The following is a 22,717-nucleotide window of genomic DNA, read 5'->3' on the forward strand; positions in this document are numbered from 1 at the left end:
CCCTCCCTCAGTGAGAACGCACTCAATAAAAAAACGGCTAAACATATGATACCTCGTTGGAAAGCTACGATTCTTGTGCTTTCATTAAAATAAACCAATTCAAGCTCAACTCGCAACAGCAAGTACCGTCAACGTCTTTGTCCGGTGACCGTTCCTTCAACAATGCCAGAGAAAATAATTTGACTTACCTACGATTACTTCGGAATGTTCCAGGTATGCACACAACTCATCAAAACCTCATCTGCTTACATTCCCAAAGGGCCAAAGTATCAAACCATGTCGAGTAGTTGTCCAAACAATGAATAATATCCACACATAGCCACGATCTTGTTGCTTTATTCTTCCTTCGTCAAAAAATGTTTTTGATTTGTGTCAAAACAATCGCTCATAGCAAGAGATCTGAGCAGAGTACAAACACGCGGATAGTCTTAAAATGGCCGCTACACCCTAAGCCATTGACCCAATAGGAGCTTCCATGCCCCAGTGACAGCCCTCTAAAGCCAACTAGGTCTGTGCGTCCCGCCCCCCTGCCCCCCCCACCACCACACCCCCTCTACACAATTTTTTTTAACTGGCTTCGACTGGCTCTGAAATGAGCTAGTTATCCTTGTAGCTTAGAGCTAACTGTAAATGGCGATACCCCATATGCTAGGTGTTTTGGAGCCTTCAAAATAAAAGTCGATTGCGCAATATGTCAGTGTTCTATGAGTGCCAATCCTGGGAATCAGATAAAGCACTCCAAAGTGTTCATGCTTCAGTTTTTGTGTTTCAGTAATACTAATGAGGGATTTAGCTGTTATATATGATAGTTCTAAGTACCACCTTTCATTATAGATAACAATTATACCTTTTCATACTAAGAATTTGACCTTGGTTACAAGGGTCATTCTGGAGTCTCCAAAAGAAAACGCCTGGATGTACTCTTATAAAAACCTTTGTCAAATCTGAATATATTGTGGTATTATGTTTGACTTTTGATTTGAATTGGGTAAGGCTTCAACCTGTGGTCCAATGCTGTCTTCCAGTTAATACCTACCACCTCTAGGCCTCTTCAGGCCTCTGTTTTCAACACAAACTCTAGGCGGAAATAGAAATTTTCACTTTCCTTGTGTTCAAGCTTCTATTACTCAACACCAGTAGGACTGACAGGGGTCCTGACAACAAGAAACATAACTTCAGAGTGTCAGCTTTCAAAAGAGTCCACATACATGTACTCCAAATGGTTCAAGAACAGCAGTCAATTTACTTTGGGTATGCTGTTTAGGCGTTTTTGGGAATATTTAACAGGATCCAGAAGAGGTTAATGAAATGCTGCTATACCACAGATTTCTTTGCCATTTTGACTAATAACACTGACAAAGTAGGCTATGGCAGAGTTTGTAGTTATGTGGCCAATACCAAACCAAAACAAAGCGCAGATTAACGAAACGGAAAACAGTAACACCTTTTCTTTTAAATTCTATATTTTTAAAGTTGCTTTATTAGTCTTAAATAATATAATCTGCAATTTCTGTAGAACATTTTGTTAATTCAACAATGATGACACAAGCGGGAATCAGATCTCACACTGCCATACGGCAGCTTGACTAAAAAAATCTTAGTCGATCAAGAGCATATCGACTAGTCGACTGAGTGGGAACAGCCCTACTGTGAACACTAACTCTTTAAATTCTTTACTTGACTTTTACATTCCAAAAGATGGAATGGATTAGTTAAATTTATCAGGTAGCCATGTAATCTGTCACGGTGTGTGGAGGGGTAGGACCCAAACGCAGCCATGTCGAAAATAGAGGTTTTAATAGCAAACCAGGACACAGAAGGGTACTCACACGCAAACAGTTAGCAGTAAGGACAAGACAAAGACTGGATACAAAACAGAAACTTAAATACACAGAACCAAATGACACACAGGTGAAGACAATGACACTAACGAGAACCAGACACAGGTGAAGACAATGACAGGGAAACACTAAGACAGGGCAAAATCAAAAACAACAGGGGGGCACGGCTGTGGCCGTGACATAAATGCTATTATGTTAAAAGGGATGTACTAATTCAAATGAGCACTAAAAGACAAACAAATATAAATCATGTTACAATGTCAACAGCTATATAAATTGAAGGTCATTCAATACTTTGTAAAAGATTCTTTAAAGTTAATAAAGTAATAGTAGTACACTAAGCCAATGTACTGTGACAGATGATGTGTTTAAATGGTCTCCAGTGTCAGTTTTGGGTCTTTGAGTTGAATTCCTGGCAGATGTTTTGATGATTTTTGGCACCAGCTCGTAGAGGAGGTAAAACTATTTTACAAAGAAGGAATGTTCCCTTATTAGGTCGCTGGGAAATTCATCTAGTTCTTCCTGGATTTCCCAGGCAATACCAACAGAGTAGACAATCACACCCGTGTACACACACACACTTCATTAGACTCCCAGTGAGATCACTAATCTGGACTTTTGTGGTTCCCTCAACACAACCGCTTGGCCCACCAGACCAATCCTCTAGTAAACTTCACTTATCTATCTGTTGAGCTGTGACTGCAGGCGCTATAATGTCATCATAGGAATGTCCGTCCGTGACTACGATCATGACCTTCTGTTTGCTACCCGTCCCGGTGCCTCCGCTCAGGTAGTGTATCCCCAAAATGGCCTCCAGCAGCTCCTGTTTGCTTGTGTACTGCCCCAGGCCTATCTCCAGCTTTTGCTCATATGTGTACCGCACCATCCCCACACGCGCGTCTGTGGGGGAGATCTCGAAAGCTTGGGTGATGTTGGCAAAGAAGTCAAGCAGGGTGACAATGCTGGCACGACCCAGGTTGCTGGACCCATCTACCAGGAAAACAATGTCATGGGCGTTGGAGCAGGTCCTGCTGCACATCAGCTGCTCTGTGGCACACATACGCTCCACCAGGTGGTGCACAGCATCTCGCAGGACAAATCATCTCGCTACGGATAAGGGGAAGAAGTGGCCAGGCCGACAGACCACCTCCAATAGAAGATGGGAGAGTGAATAGAGATTGGGAATAATCACCCCAAAAAGTTTGAGTTCTCAACCTGTTCCGTTTCAACAACACAGGCCTGCTGTATAAATCTCTTGATATCAGAATCAGAATCATGTTTATCAGCCATGACTTTAACAACAATACTACATCAACACTACAAAAAGTAATTTACAAAATCTATTATTCTAGATGATGTCTCTAACCTTCTCCTCAAAGTCAGCCTCTGCAGGCGTCTCCCTCTCTCCAACATCTTTGCCTTCCACACTGACCAGGAAAACATTAACACCTGACTCCTGGGCAAGCCTTGCAGCCTTGTCCACCTTGTCTGAGGACCAGCCGTCCACGAGAATCAACATGGTTGCCGTTGGAATCAAATGTATTTGTATAGCCCTTTTTATATGCAAGCATGTCACAGTGGGCTTCACATACGCCCATAGAACTACCCCTCAACCGACCTAAACCCTCAAGTAAGACAAGGAAAAACTCCCAGAAAAACTCCCAACAGGAGAACAAATGAATGAAACCTTGGGAGGAGCAATTCAGACAAGGATCCCCTCCTCCAGAGACGGTTGGTGAGAGAGAGGAGCAGAACACAGGCTAAACATAGTCATACAGTGTCAATGTTTTTTTTTTAGGGGGGGGGGGGGGGGGGCAGAGAGGGGAGAGCAGGGATTAGAAAATGCCAGGAGCAGCTAACAGTTACAGTCATAATAGAATGAGATCCCCACCGGTCAAGTGTGGACTAGTGCAGCAATTTAACAGAGAAAAAAGGGGTATTTGATGCAGCCCCACACACCAAGACAGCGACAGCCTCCCTCGGTTGGAACAAAATCTGTTCAAGGGGAAAGAACTCTAAAATGAGTTAAATTATAAGAATAAGGATGAAAACAACCCGTTCCCCGTTGTCTCCAACTAGGAACAGAAACTATAACAGTAACAATATACAGCAGCGGAAACTATAACAGTAACAATATACAGTAACAGGTTTACTTTATTTGTAACATCTAGATGGGGCAATGCGAACATATAAGCTATAATTACATTTGACAAAATATAGCTGCAAACAGCAATGCGGGTTCCTCCGCAAAATGGCAAAATATTATAAACGTGTACACTGCAGAAGATCGAGACTTGGACAACAAGAGAGCAAAACGACTTCACTTTTGGCCAAAAACAATTCCAGACTCTCAGTCAATGCACAACTAACTAGTCATGTGGGCAACTGGGCTACGGCAGAGCTCATATTCAGCTCCTTGCAAGAATAGCCTGTGACGGTTTAGCAGCCGATTCTCTGGTCCTATTAAACTACACAACATACACAATCAGGGTGACCAAAAAGATTATATTAACTAACCATCAATAACATTACAAACATCTAACTGAACGAACACAACAACTGAAATTTGCGTTTTTGGACATGCCGCACTGCATGCTGGGTACCCAAGGGTGCTGACGCTGATTATCTAGCTGTGCTCTGACTGCGTGATATGAGTATTAGTTTTTGGTCAGCTTTGGGACAAAGGTTAAGAAACGGTTGACATTTCAAGTTGAAATTGTATGAAATTGCGCATGGTATCTCAGAAGGATGTCTGCCTGTTTAACCAAACAAGTAATCAAAATTATGACAGGTCAAAAGACTGTCTGGATTAGAAGCTGTGACCTTGCACTTTGTAGGACACTGTTTCAACCCATTGAGCTACCTGGAAGGATGAGAATACGTGGTCAGTTTTTGTATGCAAAGACAGCTGTTTCTCCTGTAGCATGGATTGTTTGATTCGTTCCAAGTTTAAACAGCTGTAATTCAATGATCTTTTGACATATCAAGGTGAAATTGCGCATAGTACTTCCGAACAATGTCATCCTGTTTAACTAAACAACTATTCTAATTTAAGACAGACTCAAATAGTGTGGCTGGATTCGAACCTACAACCTCATACTTTGCAGGTCACCATTGCAGCTCGTTAAGCTATTCTCAGTGTTGAATGTTGTCATGTTCAGTTACTGTACAAAAAAGAAAGCTGTTTCTAATGTGGTGCGCGTTGTTAGATTCAGCCAATGTTTAAACAGCTCTAATTCAATCATATTTTAACATACCGAGGTGAAATTGTTTACGGTACTTCAGAGAAATGTCTGATGATCAATTTACTTCGTTCGAGCTAATTCGGTTGTAAATCTGACACTACCATACGAAGACTCCAAGTAGCTAGCTACTGTTGTAAACCTGGCTTGTTTTGCAGTGGTTTACACAGTCTCGCTTAACAGATGATCGGAGTGTTGTTACGGGCTCAAATAAACACTCATTGCTATGTTTTGCAACCGGAGGATTGACCGGAACACTGGAACCGTTCTGTAAAAAAAAAAATCTTTTTTGCCTCTGACTGGTTTTGAACCTACAACCCTCTGTTTAACGGCACAACATCTCAATCGCAATTGTGCCATTACCAGATCTGGACTCTTGCCATGTTCAGTCATCGACTGGATAATAAAATAAGATGTTTCTCCAATGGCAAACATTGCCAGATTTGGTCCAAGCTCAAACAGCTGTAATTGGGGTGTGCTTGCCTTCGGCGAGCACAAACCATTGTTATCTCACATATATATTTATTATTATTGTTTATTTTCGTGCCCCTAAGGCTCAGTCAATATTTGGACTACATAGACAACGTTGATGTCAAAAGGTTCATATTGGTCGCGATTGCGTTGGTTTTATTGGGATTTATGTGCCGTTGCACAGTTAAGGTTTTAACTACGTTTTTGTGGCAAAAGTGAAGCTAACGGTGGCTAACTTGCTAGCCACAGTCACTGACACTACTGACGTCACTAACGTCACGAATTATCGCGTGACTACCTCTAACAGAACATTAGTTTAGCAGCTTGTTAACTTCTGGGAGATAGCTCGGCTAACTGCTTTACTGTAAGGGAGCTGCAGAAACACCACAAGCAAAGAGGCCAAGGTGATAACTATTTACTCATTTTACTTTGTGATATGAAACACAATTGTGAAGTGTAATGTACAATATACGCTGATATAAGGAAGTAAATACATCTACTTTCGGAAACAGTAGTCTACTATTTCACTGAAGCATTAGCATCATTACATTAGCCTCTGTTGCCCGGGCAACACATATTACAGCGGTCTATGATGCATCTGTTTTCAATCATTAAAATAAACATTCCTCACAAATACATTTTTGTTGTACGATTTATTATGGCATTATATTACTAGTTAACGATTTGCTGGTGAAATTATCATTACCTTTGGTTTCAAACCAGTGAAGCTCACTGCAACGCTGTAGCCTAGTCCTGTAGCTAACAAAAACATCTCCACAGCTGTATACAGTACTAGTAGGAAGTCAAACGGCGGCACATGTTTTGGCACTACCCTTACTTAAATCAAAAGTCTTTCAAAAGGTGAAACTATCTGACGAGTGACTGCTAACCAGAACTTCATTGCCACAGCCTGAACTTCAATTTGTTCATGAAAATAATCAATTTCAGCCTAGACCGTACAATGGAAGTAACGTTAAATTGAATTCAACCAACGCAATTGCTACCAGGACAGTCTAGTAGTAGTTGTAGCCTACAATTTACCGGGGCAGCTTCTTCACACAGCAGGGCTATATCGTATTTTGCCTTGTTACTGACAATGATCCCTACCACTGACATATTTATGAATGAGTGATTTTCCCCTAAATAAATGTCAAGCTTATTTACGTTTTTGGGGGCATATTTTCAGTTAGCAGATTATACTATTTCAATTGCGATTCCTTCTGAGATAGCTAGCTATTGCTGGTAATGTCGTTGTTAAAATACATTTTAAAGGGGGTTCTTTATGGATGAATGAATGCAATATGAGTAGGCTAAATGCCTGAAAATATCATGAGAAGGGAAAAACTTACAATGACATTTAAGTCATAGAGATTAGGTCAATTTTTACACCGGTCTGCCAAATGTATTCGTTTTGATTCAACTATGAGGTTGCTGATCACCATTCCCCTTGCAGGGGAAATGAGAAGACAACTGTTTCATTCTACTCTTCACTCTTAGTATTTTGAGTTGTAAATTAGCAGAAAAAAATATGCTTTTAAATCTATGTAATCTTTATAAATAATAAGTAGGCTATGCATTTTAATATAAAATATACAGAAATATCAGTTGTAAAATGTAATTTAAATACGGACCTTTGCAACCAAAACAAGCAAGCGCACCCTACAATTTCCCCAGAAATTGTACCCTCTCTAGTTCAGTCATATTTTTACATATCAAGGTGAAACTTTGCAGGGTACTTCAGGGTGGTGTCATCTTAAAGCCTATTGGGTTTGAAACACCATCATTCAAAATTACATTCAATTTAGTGACACAAACTTATTTAGGCAATGTGGACATTTACATATATGGAGCAAGAAAGCTGACAAAAGTATCTGAATTTGAATATGAAACATCTGAAATATTTACGTGTCGAATTTCATAAAACTGAAATATTTTGCTGTTGAATATATAATATCTGAATTATTTGTATGCCGAATTTTATAAAATTGAATTGTTTTGATCCAAAAATACAAATTTCAGAAATTCAGATTGCAGGAATTCAGATTGTTGAAATTCAGATTTCAGGAATTCAGATTCTTGAAATTCAGATTTCAGGAATTCAGATTCTTGAAATTCAGATTGCTGAAATTCAGATTCTTGAAATTCAGATTGCTGAAATTCAGATTGCGGAAATTCAGATTGCGGAAATTCAGATTTTGTCTGAACTAGGCCAAAGGTGAAACAGCTTGCCTTCACAGGGAAAAGTAGACGATTTCAGAACGACCGAATATAGACATTCTCTGACCGAATTTTACCCCAGAACAAAAGCTAAGAGTTGCTCGTTGGAGGAAGAGTATGGAGCAAGTGCTTATGAAACTTGTAAAAACTTGTGTCTTCTCCTCTGCCAAAATCGGCATTTACTGTTACCAAGTGAGTCGAGATAAAGTCAGAGGGCGGCGGAGACCGATGGAAGACGCGGAACAACTGGCAAAGCTATAGCCTATATATTTATGTTCCGTTGTTCTCTTTTCTGTGTTGGAGTTCTTTTAAGAGCTTGATGGCATCAACATCCAGCCTGATATGAAATCATGAACTTCAATTGTGTCTCTTAATAATAATACCCACACAGAAAATCCAGGTTGAATCAAGTCACGCTAGCTAGCTACTGTATTACTAATAGCCAATTTTGGATGGTCAAGCATATTTTTCATTGTCTCCTTATTCCTATCAAAGTCAATGTTCAGCCTATAGGCTATGTTCATTTCCTAAGTGACATTTCAGGTCGGTTATGGATAGTGAAATATTTGCTGTCTGAGAGATCGGACAGTATTTAACAGCATAGATATAAGGAGTTATCTATGGTTTCACCGCCAACTGGTGGTATGGAGGCTTTGCAGCTACCGAGGCACATATCGTCGCACATGCACACGGGTTGTGGATTTGTACCACGGCAGAAGTGTAGCAAAAGTCACGTGTAAAAACACAGCCTCTTGAGAGGAGAGCCTTTGTGACTACATATTTGGACAATGTTTTACTTGTGCACAAATCTGAGTGTGCATTTGTGGATCCTTGTACGCATTTGTGGATCACGGTATGCATTTATGGATAGTACAGTTGTAGGCTTTAGAAATAGGCTATAGGGTTATTCTAGATGGAACTCATCACATATGATGCTTTTTTCTTTGTGATTTGAGTATGATTTCCAACACATTGTATCGGATTAAATAAACTGTTAACATGTACGTGTAGCTCCGTCGTTGTTCTTTCCAGGCAAAGAAAGCTTAAGTTATTTTGGTAACAGAAATCTTCCATAATGCAGACTTACCATCAGTGTTGGGAAAGTTCACTTTCTACATGAACTAAGTTCACAGCTCCAAAAAATGAACTAGTTCAGTTCTTTTTTCCCAATATGTTGCGGGCTATAATTGTTCTAAATTATTTCCACAGCCCATATAGAACTGCAGACGGTAGGGCGGTGCGACACTGGTGGCTGCTAGCCTCGCTGCTAGCCCAATTTAGCCCCGCCCACAAAAAAAATGGTCAGGAAGTTGGGTCTGGGGTCGCTAGTTTTGGGTAAAAGAATGTCCGAACAGGAGCTGTTCGGACCAATCAAATTGTCAGGGCGGGCTTTATACGAGGATGGACAGATGATCAACAGTAACTTAATTATTTATTTTTTCAACATTGTTTGCAAATACAGTAATACAGTGTTCAACAATTACATGTTCAGTTACGTAACAAAGGTATTTGTGTCAGATAACAAACAGTAACGTAATCAACCACGTCACCAAAGAGCGCTTGGGTTGAATTATTTTTCAACAAACAACATACTACGTAGCTCTGATTGGTTGTAGATATATCCAATTGAGCGAAGAGGCATTTTTTCTACGAGTTTGGTTGAAACACGCCCCATACTCACAGCCCAACGGAGAATTATGAGTATGACAACGTCAGGCTCGATGGCTGCCGTTGCCAGATTGAAATCTGTATCTGTCTGCAATACCGCTCTGGGCCTCTACGCAACTTCGGCGCTCTCACACTTGCCAGGTATGGACAGTAGAAGAAAGCACACGCAGTGAGTGACTGGTTGGGCAACCCTGGATACAGGACTGTCAACAATGTGTTTTTTGCCTGCAAGTCTCTAGAAATCTGGCACCTTATTGAACAAATTAAAAAGAATGAACAGACACACCAGAATGAACGCGTTCAAAGTATCGTTCATCAGGCAGTAATACAGTACGTTCAGTTCACGTTCACCCAAATTATGAACAAGTTCATGAACTTTCGTTCAATAAACGCATCTGACTTTGAAAGGGGCATATTAACAGAACTATATACAAGATGTTTCCATCAGATATAAGTGGGGGTGAAACATAGTCACTGAGGACCTTTATTGTCCCACAAAAGCAGCCTGGCCTGATGACACGATTTAAAAAAAATAGCCTAATGGGTGCATTTAACAAAAGCTTCTGAAGGCAAGACTAATATTGTTTAAATTTATATTATTTCCTATTGTGGTTATCAGTTCAAGTATTAATCTTCGTCTTTGCTCTAGATAGACATGTCAACAATCTATGCTCACGCTTAAAGAGGCGATTGATTGCAAAACCGATTTTACCTTGTCATAGTTGAATAACGACAGTTCGGTGGTAAAATGAACATACAGTGAATATCAAAGTCCATTGACACTTCTTTCCTATGTAAATCTCAAAAAGAGAACATTTGGCTGTAAAACGCTAGCTTTTCAACAAAGCCACCGGTGTGACGTAGGACGGGGGACTGCCCTTTCTGGCTCTGGTCTGTATCTTTGTCACGCCCCAAAATGTACATCCAGACCAGCCTGAGGTAGCGTCTATCTCCGATACTAGTTTAGCTGCGCGCTGCTCTGTGTAGGCGACTTATAAGGAATTACAAAGAAGAATGTTTTGAATTATAACAAGGATATTGAAAATGGACCACGGTCGTAAATGATTGTTCCAGGCAGTACAGGGAAGGCTAATACTCAGTCTTCCCAGGGAGTCAAACATTGGACAGGCATGGCTGCTGTTGTCTATGAGAAGATCCCGGCTCATTAATTTGCTCTGAACATTTCACCCAAGACAGTTTTGACAACCTTGGACAATTTCAAGCTGGATTTGCTAAGAAGCTGAACCTGGAAAGAGGTGCTGTTCCGACCGTATGCTCATTGCAACCACAAGCTGTAAGGACAGTATGATGTTGTGCTAACAGTTATTAGCAATGCTAACGTGTCCTATATATAGCATAGGTCGAATGCTAAATACGTTTCTACACACATCAAATGACTCTAGGTAGACTAGCTGTAGTCGGCATTAGAAGGGAAGCTTCCGAAAAAATAGCCAGAAAACGAACAGCAGTCTGGCTTATTGCTAATGCCTGTCTAGATAATCTATTTGAAAGAACTGGAGACAGGCAGGTGCTAGATACAGGATACGTTAGCATTGCTAGTAGCTGTTACTAGTAATACCTAGACTGTAGTAGGCATGTAAACTAGTTAAGCTTGCTAACGCAAGAGCATAGGTAGAATGTGTGATAATTTAGCCTAGTTTATTGGCAATGGGGCTAACGTTGTTTCATGTTCCTGACTGTGTTTCATTCAAATAAATAACCTGTGTCATGTAAATCTACAATTAACGATGCATGTTTGTCCAGATCTTTGTCAGGTTATTTTTCAGCAAGATATCTAGAGCTAGCTAACTGAAGCCGAGTTGAATCACGATATGGTTTGGTTGCTAAACCTAACGTTCTACCCACCCAAGTCAATCCAGTTTGCTTCAACAACAGAAGTGGAAACAAGTAATGTTACAATTTCAAATGATATGTAGTCAATCTGTTGAAAACAGTGTTGTGTAGACATAATCGATTTATTTGCGCGTTTTTATTTCAAGTTTCCACCTTCGGTGTTTCAGTGAGTGCTACTGTTGGCCGTGTTGCGTTTTTGCTCCCGAGCTTCACTCGTTGAAAACCAACCAATCAGCGTGCAGCTTATCTAAATATTAATGAGCATACCATAAAAGGAGAAAAGCTGGTGTTTTTTCCCGGGAGCATTTCAGAGGATCTATCAGGGGGCATAGAAGAGCACCCGGGCCATTTTCAACCCAACCAATGTTACATACCCTATTGGGAGACCTTAAGGAACAGTGTGAAATACCCCAAAAACCCAGTCAATCACCCCTTTAACATAATATAATATTTGCATTATATAGAAATTTATATAGAAATGTATGGTAACATTTTGATTTATTTCAATTGTTTATCTTGGAAAATGTTCTTTAGTTCGATTAATGTATAATATTGACTATTAAGTTTCTGGGGTGGGGCCCACCTGCAGGTTTTTTGCTTTCTTCTCTTGTATTGTATATAGTTTTAATTATTGTATAAATGCGAATAAACAATAAACAATCATAGCCATTTCTAGCTCTGCTTCACAATTTGGCTGCCTATTGTTATAGGTTAATCATGTAATACATAAATGTTTATAAAGTATGAGACATAGCTATACATGATGCAACACACCAGTAACCAATTGATATTATACCAAAAATGTCAGTAAATCAAAATGGTACTGCTGTCTGTCCTGTCAAAAAACATTCAAACAGGTTGACAGCAGGTGCTTTTTGTGTTTTTCACCTCTCCTTCCTGTTACTGTAAAAGACAGAGAAGTCCTTCTGTCCAATCAAGAGCTGTTGTGTTTTCCTATTTACCGTTTTGTTTTCCTATTTGCCATTGTGATTTATGATTTGTTGAAGTGTTTTTCTATTTGCTGTTGTGATTTGCACTTCAGGTGTCCCGTAGTACGTATTAAGTTTGGAACCTGAAAAAGTTAAGTCTAGGTCAAACAACTTCAGTTACAACCAGAAAAGAGAGCTCACTGAACAGAGTTTACAGCACCAACCTGTGCTTTCATAGCTTGTATCAGGGAAAGATCTCCCAAACACGTGTAGTCCAGAGGCAGGGGCTAGAATGACACAATGCAAAATGCTTTTCCAAAAACTAAAACTGCATTAGTACAGAAAATTCTATAAAAACAGTTAGAGTTTGAGGGTAATTTGCAGGGAATTATGACAGTTATCTAGTTTCTTATGCTCATTGACAAATACTTAAATGATTAATTATTGAATTTATAGAGTCTTCCGAGAAAGGAGGGCTGATGCTGATACTCAAACAACAGTGGTCTTGACTTCGGAAAATACTGAGCACCTTGACAGAGATGAAAAAACTTTATTTTAACTTCTCAATTACATTTGAGGATTCGGAATTAAATGTGGGTTATTACCGTAAGCACGTCCTTGATGTGTGAACCAATCAGGGTACAGGTAAAGAGGACGTGGCCAGTTTTCCATTGATAAATCTGTGTAAAATATACAAAACTAATTAATCATTCTAAACTACTGTATGGTAACAAAAATAATATATAATGAGGAAGGATACACATAAAATGATAAAGGAACCTTCTAAAACTTTTCCAGAGAAAACACTATTAGGCTCAATATGGTGCTTTTTGGGATTCTAAATTGTTTTCTGACAGGTTCTGACAGGTTCTCTTGAACCTATTTAGATGGTTACAGTCCATTAGGAGAGGGGTTCTCAAATGTTTTGGGGACCAGGGATCCTTTACAGGGGTGAACATTTTCCAAGGACCCCACTGTAATCGTAACACCCATTCAGCATACCCTTTGTACTCTTAACTGGACACAAAATGCTTGTTTTATTGGTGCAAATAGTCCCCATCTTTAGATTGTAATATATTTTTCACTTTTTAATGATAGACCACAATTTTCCAGTGTTATAATTTATGGTCAATTATTTTGCAGACCCCTTGTCTATGGTTCGCAGACCCCTAGGGGTCCTGGGACCCCACTTTGAGAACCATTGCATTAGGATCATGGAGAATTTACTGACATGCCATAGTTTGTCAAAAGCAATGCTGTGTTACCACTGCTCTGTGTAGTTCAGGGGTGGGCAATCCTGGTCCTACACACCTGTTTCAAATGAATGGGTTGTTATCAAGCTCTGTGGGAGCCGGGTAATGACCATTCAGGTGTGAATCAGGTGTGTTGGAGCAGGGAAACATCTAAAACATGGAGGACAGTGGCCCCTAAGGACCAGGATTGCTCACCCCTGGTGTAGACATTACCTTGTTTTGGCCTTTTTGTTGTGTGATGGTTGAACTTGGCCCAGCTGTTATATATTAGCAGAAGAGCTACAATATGAAACAATATTTGTTTTAATCCAAATATATTATCAATAATCAATACTTCATTTTTCTTACGATCTTGTAACAGTATATTTAACAGTGTAGGAAATATGACAATAACAACAAAATTAATGATTATACAACTGAAAATAAATCTGTATACATTTGTTTGTTCGCTTATGTTTACATTCCACCATAATCATAGACTTGCTCAAATATTTGACTTAAGTCAAAGCCTCTTCCTGTAAAATGGAAGCATCTCGTTACTGTACAAACCCTATAATACAACACTAATGTTTCCCTTAATAGAGGCTAAAAAGTGTTATAACTGATATTGAGCAGCAACTTCCGTTGAACCCCATTTAAAACAGAAATGGAAGAATCCAATACAACTGCATGCAGTGCTGCAAAGTTCTTGTTGGTGCTCTCATGAATAGTTATGGCAGAGATAGAAAAGGTAATGTGATTTTCAAAAGGACACCTATTGAGACAAAGTAAGCTGGGGGCTTGCCTAAACGCAATCATGGTTTCCAGGCCAGAGTAGTTTTGGACCCCTTCAATTGTATCTGGGAGAGATTACTTGAGATTCCTATTTTTGGGGAAAGAACTGTCACAGGACACATTCACAACAAAAAAGAACAAATGTAATTGTGTACACTTTCTATAAAGATATTTTAATAAGACACATTGTTATTTTTGCTGAATTACAGTATGCAAAACCAACTTGTCTTATTTAGTACCATAGACAGACCTGGCACAGGACTTCTGTAAAAGAAATTAAGATGTGAGCAGAATAATAAAAAAATATTGGTCTAAAGTATCTAAACACTCAGAATACACTATTTCATTAACTACCTAACTCCACGTGTTATTACACTAGGAAGTCTTTATCTTTTGGAAGTGCATACAGAGAAAGCAACACCAAATGGAATGATAATTGGCAGTTAGGTTCGTAAAAGTATTTACAGTAGCACAGGATCCAGCAGTTAACTCCCAATTAAAGAAAAGGCATGTCAGGGATTCTGCTCTGCTCAGGTTTTCACTTGTTTTGTGTACTTCCTTTACTTCAGTGAATTACAATCAATGTTTCTGCTCTGTAAGACATTCAAATATGAAAATACAAAATTTGTTTGCCTTCAGAGTTTATAACCCTGAAACCTGATAAAATGCAGTCTAGTGTCCAGAAAGGACATGTCTTTTCATTGAAATACACACAAACAATACTATTTTGAGACAAAATTCATAAAATGTGGAACTCAGCAAAAAAGTTTACCATACCTGTCGAACGTCCGGTTAATTATCTCTGCTCTTCAAACAGATCCAGGTTCACGTTTCACAAAGCTTTTTCACGCAGCGTATCACTTATTCGGTCGCAATTACAACTTTAATCAATCATCCATTATAAAAAAATAATAATTTAATAAAGTGAATGGTCGTTATCAGGCTTGGCCTAAGAAATTGAGGTTGACCGCTTCAGTTCTTTTAAATGACCACTAATGCCGCCTGCCCATGCAGTTGCATTCGTCATTGTGAGAAGGCTGTCTCCACCTTTGCAGCAGGTCTTTTATAAACTATATTAACCAACTATAAATCGGGGCCCCAAATTAATTGTCCTGCACTGATTTGATTAAGTTCAATGTTGTGGAAATCCTTTTAAATACATTGTTTTAGTTCACATGGATTTTCACAGATTATACGGAAAAAACACACCAAGTCAATTGCATACGTAGGCAGCAAATACAAAAATATCCTTTACATAATCCTCTGTAATTTCAGATAGCTTTTCATGTAAAATTCCACGTAAAATGTATTATGTATAAAACACCCCAAAATACAACAAATTAAATGTTTTTACAGCCTGTCACATTCAAATTCTGGTCCCTCGGATGGCTGAGGCATTATAATGTAGAAACTTCCATGTTGACGGGTGGAGGAGGAGTGGCAGGGGGGCTACACACCAGTATATTTAACAGTCTAGGAAATATGACAATAACAACTAAATGAAGGGACATATTATGACATATTCCATCATAATCATAGACTAGCTCAAATATTTGACTAAAGTCAAAGCCTCTTCTTGTAAAATGGGAGCATGTGGTTACCGTAAAACAAATACAATGTTTTTAAAGCCTGTCACATTCAAATTCTGGTCCCTCAGATGGCCGAGGCATTTCAATGTAGAAAACCTCCTTGTTGACGGGTGGAGGAGTGGCAGGTGGGCTACACACCCCAGAATCTGGGCTTGGAGCTGGGAGGGGTTTGTCTCCAGGTGCATACTTATCCTTTTTACGGCAAACAGGTGCCTTTAGTACATTTCCTCCACCACCCCCTTGACAAGCAGGGGCAGCTGCATCGGCCTTGGGATTGAACCGTTTCAGCTTGACGGTGTCCTTCCCCTCGCGAGTACACGGTAGCAGGATGCCAACGTCCTTGCGGAACTTGGAGCTCAGACCAAAGTAGATGAGAGGGTTGTAAAAACTAGCCGACTTGGCGAAGAGGCGTGTGAAGATGCTGGTGAGGCTGGGGACATGGAAGCCCCATGCAGACCACATGGAGACCACTGCGTAAGGCGACCATGCCAAGATGAAAGCTGTGCAGATGACTATTGACACCTGTAGGATTTAGTAAGCCCCAATTAATTTTAAAGGATCATATTCAGAAAGAGGAATTTCACCCTATTCATTTCATACAGGTCCAGGTATTGTGACATTGATCCTACTCACAATGGTGACATCTCTTTCAATCTTCCTCTGCCTGTCTGTCAGGTCTCCCTCAGCAGACATGGCATTGCCGCGCTTCACTGTATTGATGATGGACACATAGGAGAATAGCATGATGATGACAGGAATGCAGAAACAGGCAATGAGGATAGAGATGATGTAGGACTTGTAGACTGTGGAGTAGTTGGCCTTGGCCCAGTCAATTTCACAGGTTCCATATCCACGATCTTAAAATTAAAGTAAAAAAAAAAGTAAGTATCAAGTTCTATGAAAGAAACAAGTGTGTTTATATGTTTGCTTTTTATTCAATATTTTTCTGGATCAGTAATTTTTTCACTTGGTACATTGTGGACATTAGGGCACAAGCAATTAGATGCCATACCAAGCAGTGAACAGCACTTTAGAGTCACAACATTGTATGTTGTTTTATCTTACCTGTGTAACTTCCCCAGCCCAGAAGAGGCGCTCCAGACCAAAACACCGCCCCAATCCAAATGAAAACCAGGCACATTGCTACAGTTGTATTGGTAATGCAGCGAGCTATCAGGGATACATAATTAAATTAAAATGTAAGTAAAACATTTTGACCACTTTTAGTTTGAAAAACTGTTGTTGGAATAAATGTATTCCACAACTGATCATCTCCAATCTGACCAGTACGCTTTTGGTACATAAGGTAACATTGAGAGGAGAGCCTCAGTTATTCCCTTACCTTTACTGGGATGGCACCCCTTAATGTATCTTGTGATACTGATGATGGTCAAGGTGTTGATGCTGCCAAGGCCAAATACCAATGTGAAGAAGCCATCCACCTTGCAAAGAGCAACATGATACTCGGTTATTCTTAGAGCCTTGAAAACATACTTACATAGTTAGCTGATTTTACAAAGGCCATTTATCAGATATAAACAAGCCATTTCATGGCATGAAAGAAACGTCAATTCCATGTTGTAGTTGACAGTGTATTTTCTAAGCATGCTGTCTTTGAAAAATAAGTTTCACTTCATCATATACGTACACTATAATAAGTGGCATATACGTTGCACCAATTTGGATTTCAACCATCCTAAATCAGTTCACCTGGACTAGACAAAACGTAACTAGTTGGCATCCTTGAGCTGAAAATCAATCCATTGTCCATGTGTTTAATTCAGATTGTCACTTTACAGCGAATGTTCAGTCTGTTTCCTGGCAGATGTCCTTTCTCTTATCCTATCAGCGGGTCTAAACTAGCTCCTAACTAAAGCCCCAAGCAGCATTCACTTTCCTAATACCACACCACGGTCACGTTTAGGTGACTGTGAATGTACATGTCCTCAAAGTCCATAGGAAGAAAAGCTTGGGACCATGTTGGTTTTCATTAATGTATGACTTGGGGTACTGTGCCTTTACACTCACTGCAGGACACAATCACCATGCCAGTGGCTGTCAATTGTTTGTAAGACTCATTCTTTAGGTCAGAGTTCCCATGATTAGTTTCCATGTTATGTATTTGACTTGCTTTTGCTCCTCTGGTCAAAGTGTAATCGTTTTTTCTATTTCATTTGGTCAAGTCAACTCAAACTTCATGCTTTTCACCGACATTCTGTAATTTTTTTCTTCATTGATAACACGTTCACTTTCATATTCCATTTGATATCTGTATACAATGTCTGTACAGTACTATTCAAGAATCAAAATTAAGTTACTGGAAAACTAACAATGTAGTTAGGTGCTGGTCTAACAGTCAGAGAATGGAGATAGCAATAATATAATAATTTTGCGGCCCCATCACATGTTCTTGTGACAAAGGTGGTAATGTCTAATGGTTTTTCACAGGTGTAAAGACTAAAACCCATCTGGTAATGGATACTCCATAAATTAATCGGATATATTTGAGAAAATACATCAGTGAAGCCAATGCAGAGGGCTCTGGTTTTAATCACATAGAGAGATGCAAGACACCATTAACGATATTGGTCCTTGCATTAATCATACCCTTTAATAAACTGCAAACACAGGAGCACCTTCAACAAACCATCTATTGTCCAGAGGAGGCTAAAGTGTTGGTGTTCTCCTGCTTGAGACAATGGTAGAATTTAGTTATTAGGTAAAACCTGCAACTTTTACATCCTGAGGATAATTCCATTAAAGCCTTACAAGGCCACCTCTCCTCTTTTGCAGGAATCAGCCTCATGAATCACTTTGATGAATGCGCGAACAAACTACTTTTTACTGAATAAATTATGAAAATGTCAAGAGCAAAATGTTTTGTCCCCTGCAAGCTAATAATAGAAAGATAATCTTTCCATAGAACTATTCTGTACAATAATGTACAAAGATACTCGAGTACTCATGTACAATGGTTTTAAGTAACATATCTCTGCTTTGTCAAGCATGGTAGATTGTTTTTTCTGCCCTACAGTAGTAAGTATCTGCTACCTCTGACATACTGTTCATACAATAAATGATGGTATGTTACTGTAGCAAGCTGGAAAACATCTCCTGTATGCAAAACCAACAAGATGAGTCAGTATATACAGTATATGTTAACACTTTCTTTCAAGGCTACCTACATTTAAGATCACAAACATAATTGTTGCATAGCACATGTATGAATCTGTTTTTAAAGGGGGCATTGATTGCAAAACCGATTTTACCTTGTCATAGTTGAATAACGACAGTTCGGTGGGTAAAATGGACATACAGTGAACCTCAAAGTCCATTGACACCTCTTTCCTATCTACATCTCACAACTTGAAATTGCAGCTGTGAAACGATCGTACAGGGAATGCTGACACTTTTCAGTGTCTTCCTAAGGAACCAAACACTCAACGGGCTGTGATGTTTGTCTATGAGAAGATCCCTGTGCAGTTCGACCCTCAGTTACACATTTGCTCGAACCATTTCACCAAGAACAACTTTGAAAACCTGGGACAATGTAAAGCAGGATTTGCTATGAAGCTGTTGCTGAAAAGAGGTGCTGTTACAACCTTATGTTCATCACAACCGCAAGCTGTGGTATGATGTTGTCGCTAACAGTTATTCACAATGCTAACGTATCCTGCCTGCATCTGGCATCTGTAGAATGTGTGATGATTTAGTTAGTAACCTTCAAATAACATGTCACCAACTATGTAAATCTATTGATAATTGAAAATTGAAAGTGCTCAATCCACCTATATTTGGACAGTTTGAGGCAACACATCTCGCAAACAACTACCCTTTTCCTTTCACAAGATTCCCTCAGCTCAAGTTGTACCTGGCAAGTCCAAATGGAAGAGATCAGATATCCATCGTCCTTGAAAACGTTGAAGATCTCGATGATCCCGCGGGAGTAGCCAAACACAGAAATACTGGCGTCGGATATGGCCAGGTTAAAGGTCAGGTAGTCTGTTGGCTGAAGGGATGCCCTCTGCTTGTACAGAACAAAGATGACGATACTGTTGCCAAACCACGACAGCCAGCCTGGTGGGTAGATAACAACTGTGAATCAGACACTGAATGCAGAGCAGACACGTGAGAATTTTAGAAATAACATATTCTGACATAACTGTGCCAAACATTTTAACACCAACTGATGTACTTTTATTGCACTACAAAACCAAAATGTTTCAAACATGTATGAGTAATTTTGTGTTGTTTGATGGATTACAAATCAATGATGGATAGTTTGATGGATGTTTCTTACATATTCTGACAGCCAGTAACTGTTTGAATTTGAAACTCTACACCCTAACGCTACCTTCACCATCATTATCAACTGTAATGTGTCTTTTGTTTGTAATGATTATTACTGATAATTTAACTAACAAAACACCTTAAGTTTTCAACATTTATTTTATTGTTAATTGTTATCAGGTGGGCAAAGTCCTATATTTTATTTAAAACCAACCAACCCTGTGAAACCAAGCATATTATGCCTTCCTAGAACTAAAAATTAAAGAACATTATGGAACCCCTTATTCCAACAGAATCCTGTGAAAATCCTCGAAAAAGAACTATGATAATCTTTTTGACCTAAATGTGATTCTTGATAAAAACCTTTAGTCAGAGTGCTCTTAAAAAGCAATAATGCGCACATTTCAATCTTTAGATAGTAGTGATTTAAAAAGAGTACAATATGTTAAAATCAATTCAAATCAGAAACAGCTATGTGCTAGGCTACATCACTGGGGTTTTTGACCTCGTTAGTTACTAATCTGACTGCTATCCTGTCTTGAATGAAGATCTCCACGACTTAGTACTACACCTTGAGACAGGTTGTCCAGGTCTATTTATAGCTTAGCATCTGCTAAACCATGTTTATCCATGCTCTCGTTGAAAATGAACAAATAAAGTACAAAGATACATGGAAGCGCTTATCAACAGAATTAAACATGATCACAACATTTCTGACACTACAGAAACTCAATTGATGTAGGCTACCTACCTAGCACCAACAGGTACACTCCTATTATGGTTTCCCCTTGGTCCGACAGTGGAGGATCTCTGTTGGAAAGACTGAAATTATTATTCCTCCAAGGAATGTTGACTTGGAATGGATCCTTCAAAGACATTTCTGCGAGATAATTTCCTACAGGTGCCGCGACATGGATTGAGCAAACTGCTCTAGTTCCGTAAAAACACAAAAGTGCTTTTGCTCTGAAAACTATCTTGACCAGACTCTCTCTCTTTCTCTCTCTCTCTTTCTCTCTCTCTCTCTCTCTCTCTCTCTCTATCTCTCTCTTTCTGTCTCTCTCTAAAGTGTGTTGTCGGGAAAAGGGATGACGTGAACCGCATAATCCTTTAGTGACCACAAAGATTGAAATCCCCGTGGTAAATAAAGCATTTACTGCACTATGTCGAGGAATATTATATATCGAATATTTTCCAGATATTTTGTCACTGTAAAATCCGGTACATGGTAGCATACGGGAAAGTTCCGATTTGTAGTTCAAAGCTTGGGCTTCTCACACGGAACTGTCCAAGGTGCTAAATCTGAATAAAATCACGGAACACACTAATCAAGCGTTTCAACGTTTTTGTTAGATCAATGTATCATTCCCTCCTCAAGTTGTTGGTTAGCCTAATGCAATAGATGAAAAAGTACATATTTTATATCGATACATTTTTTATTTAATAAAAACTTAGGCTAACTACTTCTAGTACTCCTATAGCACTCCTAATGCATGTGGCCTATTGTGTTTCAGACGTTTTTTTTTTAATCGTCTAGGAGACGCTTTGGTCAAGTTCCATGCCAGCTCAGACTACCCCTTACAGTCGTCGACGTTCAAACCCACTTGTTCCCGAGGTATTGGCTTGGGTCCTAATTTCTGCCAGTCGTGACATACTAATCGCATGCGAAATCACTTTATGGAAGGACTTACACCTCTTAAGATATAATACAAGCATGCTGTTAAGCTCGGTGCTGTGCCTTGGTGTTAGCTAATTAAAGCTAGTAAATGAAACATTACTGATCTGTCACTTTTGTTCTGTTGTTTTTTGTTCTCTTCTTGCTCTCTTCTATCAAGCCCCCACCCCGCGCCCCTCGGCTTGAAGCACGGCCCCGGTGGATGTAGGTGGTATTGCATTTCGTGTTTGACTTTCGACTCTTCCGGTCGTTTTTATTCTATTAACTCCAGTCAACATTTACAAAACTATCTCCCCCCAAAAAATGTGTTCAATTCTCGAACCAGGCTCATACTACTAGCTTTTTCACAGATTTTTTTTTCCTGATTTTTGCTAAATTTAAAACCAATCTGAAATATGTAAACTAGTACCCCATTTAGAGGGTTTTCATTAACGTCACGTTCTGGGCGTAACCCGGATGCCCGGCCATTGTCGAGGCACTCGGTGTAAAAAACAATGGAGTATTGTGCGCTTTGGATACTTTAAGTGAATGTAGCCATGTCTAAACCTACCTGCTGCAAAATTACACCAAGACAAGTAGAGCTACTTTATCCAGTGTAATATATAGCGCTATCTTGTTTTTTATTATCCTCCTCTTCCTTTCTCTTCTTCCTTTATTGGCTTCCTTAAGCATAATTCCACTGGGAAGAAATCTCTTACTGGTACGGCGTACCGGCCAGTACCGGCTTAGTTTCACCCCTGCTTGTCACACATACATGAAATGTCCTCCCATGGAGTTCTGGAATAGAACAGAACATTCAAACAGCCTCCTGCAAGGTCATGGGTCCTGCACAGATCTGTATCCCCAGATGAACTCCCTTGTGATGGAACAGCTCAGTGTCATAGACTTTCTCCAAGAAACAGTACTCTAGGACAGCC

At 39.5% G+C, this 22,717-nt stretch overlaps 1 protein-coding gene across 1 annotated transcript; it reads right to left on the bottom strand.

Annotated features, from left to right (window-relative positions):
- Nucleotides 1-14,605: 14,605 nt before the first annotated feature.
- Nucleotides 14,606-21,006, bottom strand: LOC146238119 (opsin-5-like). Its single transcript, XM_084685455.1, has 6 exons — nt 20,880-21,006; nt 19,710-19,915; nt 17,181-17,280; nt 16,904-17,008; nt 16,472-16,695; nt 14,606-16,360 (listed from the first exon to the last, which is right to left on the bottom strand). Exons 1-6 carry the CDS (start codon nt 21,004-21,006, stop codon nt 15,872-15,874), a joined length of 1,251 nt encoding a protein of 416 aa, XP_084541581.1. The 3' UTR covers nt 14,606-15,871.
- Nucleotides 21,007-22,717: the final 1,711 nt, after the last annotated feature.

The sequence above is a fragment of the Hypomesus nipponensis genome, chromosome 21, assembly GCF_054491055.1.
Source record: "Hypomesus nipponensis isolate SF chromosome 21, ASM5449105v1, whole genome shotgun sequence".
Taxonomy (NCBI): Eukaryota; Metazoa; Chordata; class Actinopteri; order Osmeriformes; family Osmeridae; genus Hypomesus; species Hypomesus nipponensis.